Source organism: Aquarana catesbeiana, linkage group LG02, assembly GCF_042186555.1.
Source record: "Aquarana catesbeiana isolate 2022-GZ linkage group LG02, ASM4218655v1, whole genome shotgun sequence".
Classification (NCBI taxonomy): domain Eukaryota; kingdom Metazoa; phylum Chordata; class Amphibia; order Anura; family Ranidae; genus Aquarana; species Aquarana catesbeiana.
In genome coordinates, this window is record NC_133325.1 from 356,242,446 (window position 1) to 356,256,532 (window position 14,087).

The 14,087-nt window shown below is 42.1% G+C and overlaps 1 protein-coding gene across 2 annotated transcripts in view; it reads right to left on the minus strand.

Annotated features, from left to right (window-relative positions):
• NF1 (neurofibromin 1) overlaps positions 1-14,087 on the minus strand; it is a 496,399-nt gene that overhangs the window by 463,810 nt on the left and 18,502 nt on the right. For both annotated transcript variants that reach the window (XM_073615002.1, XM_073615001.1), the window contains exon 2: positions 2,586-2,729. In XM_073615002.1, coding sequence (XP_073471103.1) covers positions 2,586-2,729 — 144 coding nt within the window. The remainder of the gene's footprint in view (positions 1-2,585; positions 2,730-14,087) is intronic.

A 14,087-nucleotide genomic window follows, 5' to 3' on the forward strand; every position in this document is an offset into this window, starting at 1 on the left:
GGGGGGTCAGCCTGTTAGTGCTCAAGCCATACACTGCATCAAATTGGTCTGTATGGCTGTCGTCCCAGAAGGAAGCCTCTTCTAAAGATGATGCACAAAAAGAGCCCGCAGTTTGCTGAAAACAAGCAGACTAAGGACAGGAATTACTGGAACCATGTCCTGTGATCTAATGCAACCAAGATAAACTTACTTGGTTCAGATGGTGTCAAGTGTGTGTGGCGGCAACCAGGTGAGGAATACAAAGACAAGTGTGTCTTGCCTACACTCAAGCATGGTGGTGGGAGTGTCATGTCTGGGGCTGCATGAGTGCTGCCGGCACTGGGGAGCTACAGTTCATTGAGGGAACCACGAACACCAACTTGTACTGTGACATACTGAAGCAAAGCATGATCCCCTCCCTTTGGAGACTGGGCTGCAGGGCAGTATTCCAACATAAAAACGACCCCAAACACACCTTCAAGACGACCACTGCCTTGCTAAAGAAGCTGAGGGTACAGGTGATGGACTGGCCAAGCATGTCTCCAGACCTAAACCCTATTGAGCATCTGTGGGGCATCCTCAAATGGAAGGTGGAGGAGCGCAAGGTCTCTAACATCCACCAGTTCCGTGATGTCATCATAGAGGAGTGGAAGAGGACTCCAGTGGCAATCTGTGAAGCTCTGGTGAACTCCATGCCCAGGAGGGTTAAAGCAGTGCTGGAAAATAATGGTGGCCACACAAAATATTGACAGTTTGGGCCCAATTTGGATATTTTCACTTAGGGGTGTACTCACTTTTGTTGCCAGCGGTTTACACATTAATGGCTGTGTGTTGAGTTATTTTGAGGGGACAGCAAATTTACACTGTTAGACAAGCTGTACACTCACTACTTTACATTGTAGCAAAGTGTCATTTCTTCGGTGTTGTCACATGAAAAGATAACATATTTATAAAAATGTGAGGGGTGTACTCACTTTTGTGAGATACTGTATATATCGCTTAAAAAAGAAAAAACTCATCCTCTAATATTTGCCATGAAAAACTGCCACTCCGGGCTCCCACAACGACCGACATTGCCATAAACTTATGCATGTGACCAAAGGAGTAACTAGTGTAAATATACTACCACCTTCGGTGGGCTGGACCAGGATGACGTTACTCTCGCACATGAGTCGGAGGTTCATTCATCTTGGCAGATGCTGAAATTGTAACCTGAGGTGTGCATGCACAGCTAGTGTACAGTGGAAACAAGCCGGAAGGAAAATTAAGGCAAAACAGACATAGTATGTCTCTTCTTTATTAAAGGAGAAGGCCACCTCAAAACTAAATTGCTACATCCACTGAAATCCATGATCTAACACTAACCTATCTAGCCCTGTAAAGAAGAAATTAGTATAAATCCTTTTTTTTTTTTTTAAGCCGATTTGGTCTGGTCTCCAGCGGCGGAAGCTCTGCAGAGGACACAGCTGAAAACGGCTGCGAAATGAATGGGAAGTGACGTCACCCATAGACTTACTATGGGGCTTCTGCTGTCGGCTGTGTCCTCTGCACCCGCCTCCACAGCGAAGCTGCAGCCGACAGCCCAGTGTGGGACTGAGTCGGATCGGCTTCATAAAAGGTATGTATACTGATTTCTTCTTTACAGGGCTAGTTCGGTTAGTGTTAGATCGTGGATGTCTATTTATGTAGCAATTTTAGTGTTAGGGTGGACTTATCCTTTAAAGACCAAGTTCAGCTTTAGCAACATGTTACACTATATACCTGTATTTAGGGTGTACCATGTGGCTATGAACCACCCCCCCGGTAAAAGCGAGCAGCGGTTCCTCTCCCGTGCAGCTGCTGTCACGTTTAAAATCGGTGTGGTCGTGAGGGGCTCTACGTGCACAGCAGCATCTTTCATTAACAGCAATCTGCGAATGAATAGACTATAAGTCCTCTCTGCCACTGCAGAAGGACTTGTAGTTCTCAACGGACTACAAGATCACTGGTCAGGGCCCTCCTAGCCCATTTCCATTTCCTGACGCTCTGAAACTGACAGGCTTTACAGAGGTACGGGCAGAGAACTGTAGGAGTGTCTGCAGGAGCCTGACATTGCACCTGTGATCTGAGGTTCCTGAGAGAAAAAAAAATAAATGCTTTTTTTACTTGAATGTGCATTTATAATTTTTTTAAACAAAGTTGGACTTTAAATATCTTGCCAGCTCACACATTAGGTAAAGTTCCACTTTAAGGAAGGGGGAATTAGCAGTCTAAACTAATCAAGCTCCACTGCAGTGCACATGTAATAGCAAGCAAACATATAGACAGGATGAAACATAACTGTGCTGCTACATCTAAATTGTCCAATAACCAGGATAGGGTGTGCTCTCGGTCAAGCTGCTCTGCTGCTGCAATGAAGGTCAAGATACTAGTTGTTTGGTATGGATCACAAGACTGCCAGATTGGCTAATCAAATAAAATATTATGGGGGTAATATTAGTTTTTTTCAGCAGGTGACACGGCAGGCAAAATCTCTATCTGCAAAAAAGAACATATGAAGCTAATCGCCTTAACTGCACATCAACAACTAATGCAATATTTTTTGGAACCCTGCTCTAGAAGCTTACCATGTTGTTTACATTTTTTAAAATGTGTGTAAGTCCACTTATGACCAGGGAGAATTTGTACTTTGAAATGTTTATGAGACACTCTTTGTTGTGCTCCATACTGACTTTGGTGTGTGTATTCTGCTGCCCGGCTTTAATTGGAAGCTGGAGAAAAAAATAAATAATGACGATTAGTTAATTAGTTAAAACAACTTTAATTGTAAAGATAAGTTGTCTACAAAACATTTCAGACAGGAACCTACCACACAGACGCACAGAAACAATGAAAAAGTTTGTTAAACCACAATAAAATGTATCATTTTAAAGGCAAATAAAGAAAAACCTATTTTGTACAATTCTGCAATACATGCACATTTTCCTGTGTCATATAACATTAAACATGCTGAAGGTACAGAAATATAAATATGTATATACACACACACAGATCATCCAGAACTTTATGACCACTGACAAGTTAACGTGGTTATAAAACCTAAACTTTTTTTACCCAATTCCTTGCATCAAGGTAAAAAATGTTTAGGATCAGCATACCCCTCTCACCTTCCCCCTTTTACTTACCTGAGCCCTCATTCTATCCAGTGCTGTGCTCGTCTGCAGCTCTTCTCTCACTTTTACTTTTTTGTATCAAAAATATATCAAATGCACAGTGTGACTTGGTCAAAAGAGCCATAACCCTCCCACCACATTAAAAGCGATAATGGTAAATCACCGGCGATACCACAAGTTCAGACCAGTCACACAGCTCTTCCTACAGCTTCCCCGTTTGTGGATTAAAATCCTCTTAACTACTGTATGGCACCAAAACATTGTACAAATGTTGGCCCTCTGGGGATTTAGGCACCCTCAGTCAATAAAGAAGAATCTTCACCCCAGCCCAAAAAATAAATTTAATCAATTCGGTCACTGATGTCTCCCAACATTTATATTTACCGACTGACATGACGCTGGTCTTCAACAGTTCATGAAGTCCATGTTTAATCATAAAAAACTATGCTACACAGTATATCCATTTTAAGTGGTCGCATTTAAGAGCAGAAAAAACCACCACTGAAGGTTGAGGGACTAAAGTGGTCCTATAGGTTCCTAATGCATTCTCTGTACCTTACAGTGTACAAAGCAGCCCCAATCCTCCTCTTCTGGGGTCCCCCACCAGTGTTGCTCCCCTCTGTCGAGTGCCACCATAGCAGACTGCTATAGGGGAGCATGTGTGCGCACACACTCCCAAGGCAGCTCTGTGTCCGTTGATACACAAAGCATGGCTTGGCCCCACCCCCCACTTTCTCCTCATTAGCTGTGATCGACAACATCAGGCTGCCTCACTGTCCAATAAGGAGAAAGCGCAGAGAGAGCCACTGCTCTTGTGCACATTGCTGGATCGAGAACAGGCTTGAGTATGTATTCAGGGGGGCGATGCATGTGGCTGGTTTTTTACCTTAACCGCTTGCCAACCAGCCGCCGCAGTCATACTGTGGCAGGTTGGCACCGCTGCGCAAACTGCCGTAGCTGTACGTCAGCTCTTTAAGATGCTATAACAGGCGCGCATGCCCGCAGCATGTCCCCGGTTGGCGCAATGTCTGCCGGGCACTTGCGATCGCTCTTGACAGAACTAGAACAGGGATTATTGTATTATTTTGACGCTATAACTTTAGCGCAAACCAATATAGGCTTATTGCAATTTTTTTACCAAAAATATGTAGAAGAATACATATCGGCCTAAACTAATGAAGAAATTAGTTTTTTTTTATTTTTTTGGATATTATAGCAAAAAGTACAGAATATTGTTGTTTTTTTCCAAAATTTTTTTTTTGTTTACAGTGCAAAAAAATAAAAAAAAATAAAAAAAACACACAGGGGTGATTACCACCAAAAGAAAGCTCTGTTTTGGGGGAAAAAAGGACCTCAATTTTGAGTTAAATCGATGCAGTGCCGTATAGAAAAAAAATGGTCAGGAAGGGGGCAAATCCTTCCGGGGCTAAAGTGGTTAATGCATAGAATGCATTAAAGGTAGAAAACATTGAACCTTTAGAAGCACTTTAACCTTAATTTTTTCCATTCCAGTGTTCAGCACTAACTACAACAGACATCCATAATCAACCTATGTTGTCTGTTAGGGGAGCCTGGATCACAAGACTAGCTAAACTACAGATCTATTGGAAACAGTTTAAAATGTTTTTAGCTGCTTCAGCTTTTTATTTAAAAAAAGGACCAGGTTAAAAAAAAAAAAAAAAAAAAAAAAAAAAAAATGTATACAGCAGATAAAGTATACATAGTAGAATTACCAACAAGAAAAAATTAGGGAGAATTCAAACTGCTTATAGCATTGACTCTGCTGCATGTAGGGTCTTCTAAAACTGATATTTTTTCCCCTCAGTTTCTTGCACTTCCAACAAAGACATTTCAGTTTTATCTATGGGCATAATAGTCAATGAAAAAATGCAGACAAGGCAAGCAACTGACGTGTGACCGCTGAAGAATGCGCCCAGTGTAGAAATCAAACAAAGTTTATACTGTTGAAAAATTACTTGGTTCTGTCCAGTCTACCATTCACATAAGGATACCACCAAACATTTTGAACCTTTAGCCTTGGACTAGAAACCCACTCTTTAATGCATGTGAGCACAGGGGTAATACTGGATATATACCGAATACAATACAGCAGGTGTTTTGGAATGCCAGTGCGATACTGACCATTAGATCTAGAGCAGTAGGAGAAGCATGTGCCCATATAATTGGAGACGGTCTAAAACTAAAACAAATGTATTGCAGCATAACAGTCCTTAAAATGTGGTGGCTACATTGGTTTTCTTTTTTCACATTCATGGTCAACTCACCGCAGATGCACTGGCATGTTAAGACTATGTAAAAAAAAAAAAAAAAAAAAAGTATGGGGAATTTATGTTGGGTACGTTGGAAAAAAGTAAAAAAAAAAAAAACCTAGTTGGAGGCAGCATCAATCTGATGCTGCATCTGTTCCCTGTTGGCTCTGCACTGAGAACTGGATGATCAAACACCACTGATCGCTCAGTTCTCCCCCTCCACTCTGTCTGTGTGCTTTGCTCCATCAGCGCACACTGGAGTGCTGGGCTGCGCAGGGGGCAGGAGCGGCAGAAGGAGGAATAGGACAGACTCAACTTTTTCTTCCAGTGTAGCAAGTGTAAAACCCTGCAACATGCATAAATGCAAAGTATCCTTTACAAAAAGTTTAATAAAGTTAAAAAAAAAAAAATTGCAGTAAATGTTAAAATGCAATGCAGCATTGCCACGCATGCCAATGCATGTGTGCTTATGTGCACTCATCGTACATATGTAACTAATGACACCTCCCCACAATCCCCAGTCTGCAATACTTTACATTTCCTGGTAGTTTTGAAGGCCTGAAATGTCATTTTTAATTCAATATTGTTTTATCCGCTACTAGACTGATCTTGGCTGCCATAGCCAACCAAATATATTTATATTGGCTTCCCATGATCATCAGAATAGCAGAACTCAGACCAAAAGAGAAAGTGTCAGCCCTTTGAGCCAAGGTCACCCATATACAGTGCAAATTTCTTTTCTGCAGCCACATTTGCTCAATTCGAATGGAGAAAACAGTGGATTATAGTTAGTGGCTATAACAGCCACTAGCAATAATCACAAGAGAATCTGGCAGGCTGATTGTACCCAACCAACTTGGTACATTCAAGCCTGCCCCTTAACAGTTCAAATCTCAGCTGCTTACTGTTGAACTGAAGCGTCTAGTGAAATTAGAGTGAGCTTCAATGCTGGAGAAGAGCCTGTACAATAGAGCAAGACTGAAGGCAATCATTAGAATACACGTTACACGCAATCTTAAGCAACAAACTGGCAAACTTTACGAACAAAACAGATCCGTATGAGAATTTCTTTGTATCCCTTGAAAAGCATATGAATTAAATCAAGGCTTTAGTAAACATTGATAGGCATGTGCTGGAAATCATGTTATGTAACTAGATCATTTTACCCTTCTAAAATAGCGCATGTAGTAGAAATGCCAAATCAATACAACTGAACAAAATCAATCCTACTCATAGGGCTCTAAACATGATCCTAAATAACCCAAATCAATTCACTCAAAGCTCAATTCCAGGCAAACAACTAAATACACAGCTTAAATACATATATGGGAGCTGTTTACCTGCTAAAGGGTTTTGTATATTTGCAGCTCAGTCACATCTATAGCAGGCTGATGACCTGTCTTCTGCAGGTAAAAATGGACCTTTTGCTAAAACATGACAACATAAAACAGGGGTGCCCAACCGGTGGCCCGTGACCACCTGCTGTGGGATGGCGGGTTTGCAAGCCCAGATCGCAGGTTGCCAATCCTACATCCCAGTGCATCAGTGTTGTGGATAAAGCCAGCACTGGAGGAGCAAGCAGCTGTGGGAACAGAAGCCACATAAGCTGATGCTTCCTCTATAGCGCCGGCTCCTGCCCCAGGAGGAGTGCTTTCAGTATTACTCTGCCTCGGACAAGAATTCAACCATCGGCAATGCCTGCAAAACGGGATAATAAAAGGTCAGTTAATGAGAATAACACTTTTAGCACTGGGCAAAGTTATGCGAGCTTTGTAATGGGCATAGTTTGTCAATGGTTTTTAGGTTGCTTTCACACCGATCTGCACCTGCCGCTTTCCAGTTCCAGTTTCTATTATATCCTGTGGGTTTGTTGTGCTTACTGAAATTGCACCACACCTGCAAGATAGAATAGAAGTCTAAGGCAAAGCACAACTAACCTACAGGAAAGTCGCAGGTGCACTGTGCTGCACCCAATGTGCAGGTAAACTGCAGTGCATCAGTGTAAAAGCAGCCTTAGGCCCCTTTCACTTGACTAGTCCAGTTTTTCAGGTGGACCCAATCGGACCCTTCATTCATCTCCATGAAATGACAACTGTAAAATGGACTTGTGTCCACTTACAACCGCCTGCCTCCAATCCACTAAAAAGAGGAAGGGAAGGGGGATCCGTCGTCTGGATGGATCGGAGGGTCCAAATAGAGCAGGCTGTGACTGTGCCTGCTCTGCATATGCGGAGCAGACACGGACCTGTCACGCACTCCAGTCAGCAGACAGATCCCCCACTGAGCAAGTGGATTTCACCCCGTGTGAAAAGGGGCCATATAGGGGGCTCAGGACAGCAAGTGCTCATTTTCATTACATTGTGGTCCTCACAAAATCACTTAAATGGCCCTCGCCCTTTAAAAGTTTGAGCATCCCTGTTATACAGGAATAGCATATTTTATCATTAAAAGGCCATCCATCATTTACACCACATTGCACCCGTATTTATGTGCAATTGGGCACCTCCTCAAACCTCTCCCCCGCAGCTAGGGCTGAAACAACTACTCGGTATAGTTACATAGTCTGGTCGAAAAAGACACAAGTCCATCTAGTTCAAAAAATAATATAATAATATAGTAATTAAAATATGCAAAAGCTCTCTAGGCACCGTTCACATCTCCGTGTATGGGGGCGACAATCACAGTAAAAAGAGCAAATAGAATCGCGGGACGCCTGTCGCCCAAAAGAAGCTCCTGTATTTCGCTCGCAATTCTGTTTGGGGTGCTTTTAAAATCAATGGGAACGAACAGGCATTCTGCGATTTGCTGCTACTGTAAATCACAGGCAGAATAGTGGCGATTCCACCCGCAATTCGGAACGTGGAGATGTGATCGGAGCCTTAGAATGGTCCATATAAATCCAAGGACAGCACCCCTGGGGTATAACAAGAGCTTCTATAGGTGATTAAAAAGAAAAAACTCCACCAACTGTCATAACTGGGCTGTCATGATGTCACTTCCGAGTTAGGCTGGAAGTAAAATTTTTTTTTTTTTTTTGTTTAGCTTTTGCTTTTAAAAAAAGCTAAAGGATATTTGTGGTCTTTTTGACCCCAGATCTCTCATAAATAGGAACGGTCATCCTTATTTCAATTACAAGGGAGGTTTACATTCCTTGTAATAGAAATAAAAGTGATAAAAATTAAAATGGACAGTGTAAAAATTATAAAGTAAAATAAATTTAAAAAAAAAAAAATTTAAAGCGCCCCCCTATCCCTACATGCTCACGTTCAGAAGCGCACAGATACAAAAGTTGTACACCATATGTAAATCGGTAATTGCATCACACGTGGGGTGTCGCTGCAAACATTAGAGTGAGAGCAATAATTCTAACACTAGACTAGCTCTAACTCTAAACAGGTAACCTGCAAAGGTGTTTAAAGTGTCACCTATGGGATTTTTAAGTACCGTAGGTTGCGCCATTCCACAAGCGTGCTCAATTTTAAAGTGTGACATGTTGGGTATCAATTTACACGGCACAACATCTTTCACATTATACATAAAAACACAGATACTACCATGCGACAAAAAATTGCAACGATCACCATTTTATTCCCAAGGGTCTCTGCTAGAAAAAAAAAATAAATAAAATTGTTTGTAGGTTAGAAGTAATTTTGTAGCAAAAAAAAAAAATACAGATTTAAACATGTAAACAAAAGGTGCCAGAAAAAGCCTGGTCGGCAATGGTTAAATATAGGCACCACATCGGCCTTACGCCAATCCAGTGGTACAGGAAGTCCCTGAGTTGCAAACATCTGGCTTACATACGACTTATACTTACAAACGGAGGGAGACAACAGGAAGCGAGAGGAAACCTACCCCAGGAAGGGAAATTCACTCGTGTGTAAGTGTTATTATGGGAAAAAAAAATGTGTCTCCCCTGAAGCTTTATTACCAATCCTTGTTTCTACAACAACCCAAAAATTTCAAAATCCAGTTGTCACAGGGACAGAAAGCGAGGTGAAATCTTATGAACAGGGGCACAGAAAACAAAACAAATATTAGAGATGTTAACCCTTCCCTGTGCTATCCAAAAAAACAAAAAACAAAATTTTTTGGCTGGAGTTACACAAAAAAAAAAAAAAAGTACCTGTTCAAGCTTACATACAAATTCAACTTAAAGCGGAGTTCCACTTTAAGAAACTGGTGAACATCTGATATGCCAAATTTCCATGTCTACCCTGGCGCCAGAAGGAAGTTCACCTCTTCCCCCCTCCCTGCAATCTTCTGGGACACGTCACAGGACCCAGAAGATTGCCCGGCCAATCAGAACGCGCAGCGCGACGCACGCATGTGAAGTACGCGCCCGGCTGTGAAGCCACAGCCTGGCGCCCACTGTTACAATGCCGGTGGCGCAGAGAGGAGGGGGAGAGGAGTGAGGCTTTGTGCGCCTGCATCGCTGAACAGTGGGACAGGCGAGTGTCTGTTTATTAAAAGTCAGCACCTACACTTTAGTAGCTGCTGACTTGGGTGGAACACTGCTTTAAAATATTACTAAACCCACAACAGGAAAATCAGCGTGTATATGCAGTAAAGCATGCTTGTTATACTCACTGTGGAACCTAAGGGGTTAATCCTCTGCATTGATCACAGATCCTCCTTCCACTGACTCCACAACATGTCCGGATAAGGCAGAGCCTTTGGAGTCAGGCTGCAAAATGCTGTTTGGTGTGTATTGCTAAAGAGGTTTTTTCTTCTTGGGAGAGTGTATGTGATCAGCACAGGGCCAATCAGCACTGCCCAGAGATGTCCAGAGGAGGATCAGGAGCCCTGCAGTCTCACAGGACAGCTCAGTGCAGTATAAAAACTCCTTCTACAAGCTTCACCAGAACCGATAGAAGTCACACGACTGATATATATTTAACGAAATGTCCCACACTCCACTTGAGTGCTTTCGTCATATACCATTTCCTTCAGTCTGAATATAGATACCAGATATTCCAGACACTTGCAACCACAAACTAGGCAGTACTCGTTTTGGCTGCTGAACATGAGCTATTTGAACACAGGCACACAGATATTCAAACTTCTCATCTAAAGACTGGCCAATCAGCAGGGAGAGCTGTTGGAGGAATTCCCCCCCCCCTCACAGCAAAACACATCCCATAATACTTTAAGGCAGACAGACACAATGGAATACAGCCACACCCCAAACGACCCAGCAGAGAGCACACCATAGTATGACATTATATATATATATATAATGCATCCCTTGCATCCTGTGGATCAGCACACACGCTTGTGGGGCTCACAAGATAAATGGATCTCATTTCAATTCAGCCCATTCACTCTGCTGAATTTGATTTCACAGACTTTTTGGAACCTAAGACTGCAATATACTACTGTGTGTGTATATATATATATATATATATATATATATATATATATATATATATCAGTCTATATGTATATTGCACATATACATACACACGTACACACACATTCCAGTGAGGTTTACAGCAAGCCCCAATAGTACAGATCAGACTGGGGTTCACGGTCACCCTGGGCCCCTATTGCTATGAGGAAGGCTCTGGCCAAAACATGTTAGCGCTTTAGATGTCGCACCACTGTTAGTGCCCAATAAAGATTTAAGGAGAAGCAATCAAGTTGCTGGAATGTCTTACCATTTTGATGTTTATGGGACACAACAAGCCTGAGCACCGTTATTCAGCTCATCATTCTACATGCGGTAGAGCTTGGGTGAGTTTTTGCATTACTGTGCCCCTAATAGACACAGGGTGACAAGGGGAAGATAGGAGAAGACAGGATCAAACAGCCTTTTTATACAATGCGGAGGAGTAACCCCTTAGGTTCCACAGCGAGTTAAACAAGCATGCTTTACTGCATATACAGACTGATTTTACTGTTAGTAGCAATGCCAAACTGCTGCTAACAAAGCAAACACAATATTGGCATGCAAAGAAGAGATCAACTCCAGAGATAAAAACAACAATTCTCCCGCTCTACAAGACTCTGGTCCAGCCGCACTTAGAATATGCTGTCCAGTTCTGGGCACCAGTCCTCAGGAAGGATGTACTGGAAATGGAGCGAATACAAAAAAAAGTAACAAAGCTAATAAAGGGTCTGGAGGATATTAGTTATGAGGAAAGGTTGCGAGCACTGAACTTATTCTCTCTGGAGAAGAGACGCTTGAGAGGGGATAGGATTTCCATTTACAAATACCATCTTGGTGACCCCACAATAGGGATAAAACTTTTTCGCGGAAGGGAGTTTAACAAGATGTGGCCATTCATTAAAATAAGAAAAGGGGTTTAACCTTAAACTACGTAGAGGGTTCTTTACTGTAAGAGCAGCAAGGATGTGGAATTCACTTCCACAGGCGGTGGTATCAGCGGGGAGCATTGTTAGTTTCAAAAACTATTAGATAAGCACCTTAACCACAACATACAGGGATATACAATGTAATACTGACATATAATCACACACATAGGTTGGACTTCATGGACTTCTGTCTTTTTTTTCAACCTCACCTACTATGCACTATGTAGTAAACGCTTTAAACGATGAAAGTGTTCCTTAGTTTCTATATTTTTTAAAAGCTCTTTTCTTTACGGATTTATAGCTTTTGTTAACTTTGGCCGTGAGCCACATAGTTTTATTTTTAGCCTTTTAAATGTATTGCCCATGGGAATATATTTTGCAGTGTGTTCACAAACAATCTTTGAATAATTCCCATTTCTGTTGTGTTCATCTATGCCAATATTCCCTCCCAGTCTAGGACCTGAAGAGCAGCCCTCATCCTTGCAAAATTTGTGCTCTTATAGTTAAAAAATATATTGGGATTTTTTTTTTGCTCCGTGAGCACAGAGTGGCGACTGCCCCCTTGCTGAAAGGCTGAGCCGGGTGCCGATGCAGGCATATGGCCAGATCCAAACTCCATTATCGCTATCTTGCCCGAGCCTGGACCAGCTCCTCTGTGACATCAGCAGACTTCAGCCCACTGTCTGCTATAAACAGGTCACAGGAGTGCAGAACAAACTGAACTTCTGTGATCCACAGGAGAAGTATAGCAAAACGAGCTTTTGCTGTACTTCTCCTTTAACTGCTTGCCGACGGCTGCCTGTATATTTAAGTCGACAGAATGGAATGGCTGCGCAAATGGGCGTACCTGTACGCCCCTTTGAATTTGCCGCCATGCCATCGCGTGCCGCCAGTGGAGTGCACGCACCCGCCGAGGGCTCCGCGAGTAGGATCGCAGACTCGATGTCCGCGGGGATACCCGCGATCATCTTACAGAGAGGAAGAACGGGGAAATGCTAATGTAAACAAGCATTTCCCCATTCTGCCTAGTGACTCTGTCACTGATCACCGCTCCCTGTAATCGGGAGCGGTGATCAGTGATGTATCGCGTATTTGTCAGTTAAAGCGACGTAGTGCGGAATCGCAAAAAGTGCTCTGGTCTTTGGCCAGCCAAATGGTCCGGGGATGAAGTGGTTAAGGGTTTTTATCTTTCCAGTATGTACTTGTTTAACCACTCAAGGACCGGAAGGATTTACCCACTTCCTGACCAGGCCATTTTTTGCGATACGGCCCTGCGTCGCTTTAACTGAATTGCGCGGTCGTGCGAGGCTGTGCCCAAACAAAATTGACGTTTTTTTTCCCCACAAATAGAGCTTTCTTTGGTGGTTTTTTATTTTTTGTGCTATAAGCAAAAAATAAAACCAAATACAATTTTTTTATACTTTCTACTAGAATACATATCCAAAAAAAAAAAAAAAATGTATAATATATAAATAACACACACATATATATATATATATATATATATATATATATATATATATATATATATATATATATATATATATATATATATATATACCTATATATATATACCTATATATATATATTTTTTTTTTTTTAATACATGTTTTTGGTAAAAAAGAAAAAGAAAATTTGCAATAGGCATATATTACCTGGTTTGCGCAAAAGTTATCACGTTTACAAACTATGGGATAGATTTGGTGACTTTTTTTATTGTTTTTACTGGTAATGGCTGCGATCAGCGATTTTTAGCGAGACTGACATTACGGCGGACAAAACTGACCCCAAATTACACTTTCTGGGGACCAGTGACATTATTACATTGAGCAGAGCTATAAATATGCACTGATCAATTTATAAATTACATTGGCAGGGAAGGGGTTAAAACTAGGGGGGCGATCAAGGGGTTAACTGTGTTCCCTCAGCGTGTTCTAACTGTAGGGGGGGGGGGGGGCTGCCAGGGACATGACAGATCGCTGTTCCCGATCACTGGGAACAGAAGATCTGACATGTGCCCTGTCAAGCAGATCCCTGTTCTGGCTCTGTACACTGCGATTGTGGGTCACCGGACAGAGTCCGCCAGACCCGCTCACACCCACTGTATCGCTTAAACGAGCTGACGTACCACGAAGGCGATTTGCAGTATCCTGCCACCTTGCGGCATTACAACTGGGGCAGGTGATCGGGAAGCAGTTAAAGCTAAGATTAAATTAAATCAGGTTATAGTCACTGCTACCCAGATGTTTTTACATGTACATTAGTTGAAAATGAAAATCGTTGACAACCATTTTTATTACATTAGCTGATCAGCAAATTAGTTGTCCTGCATACAGAATGCATTACTCAGTATACAGCACACATACAG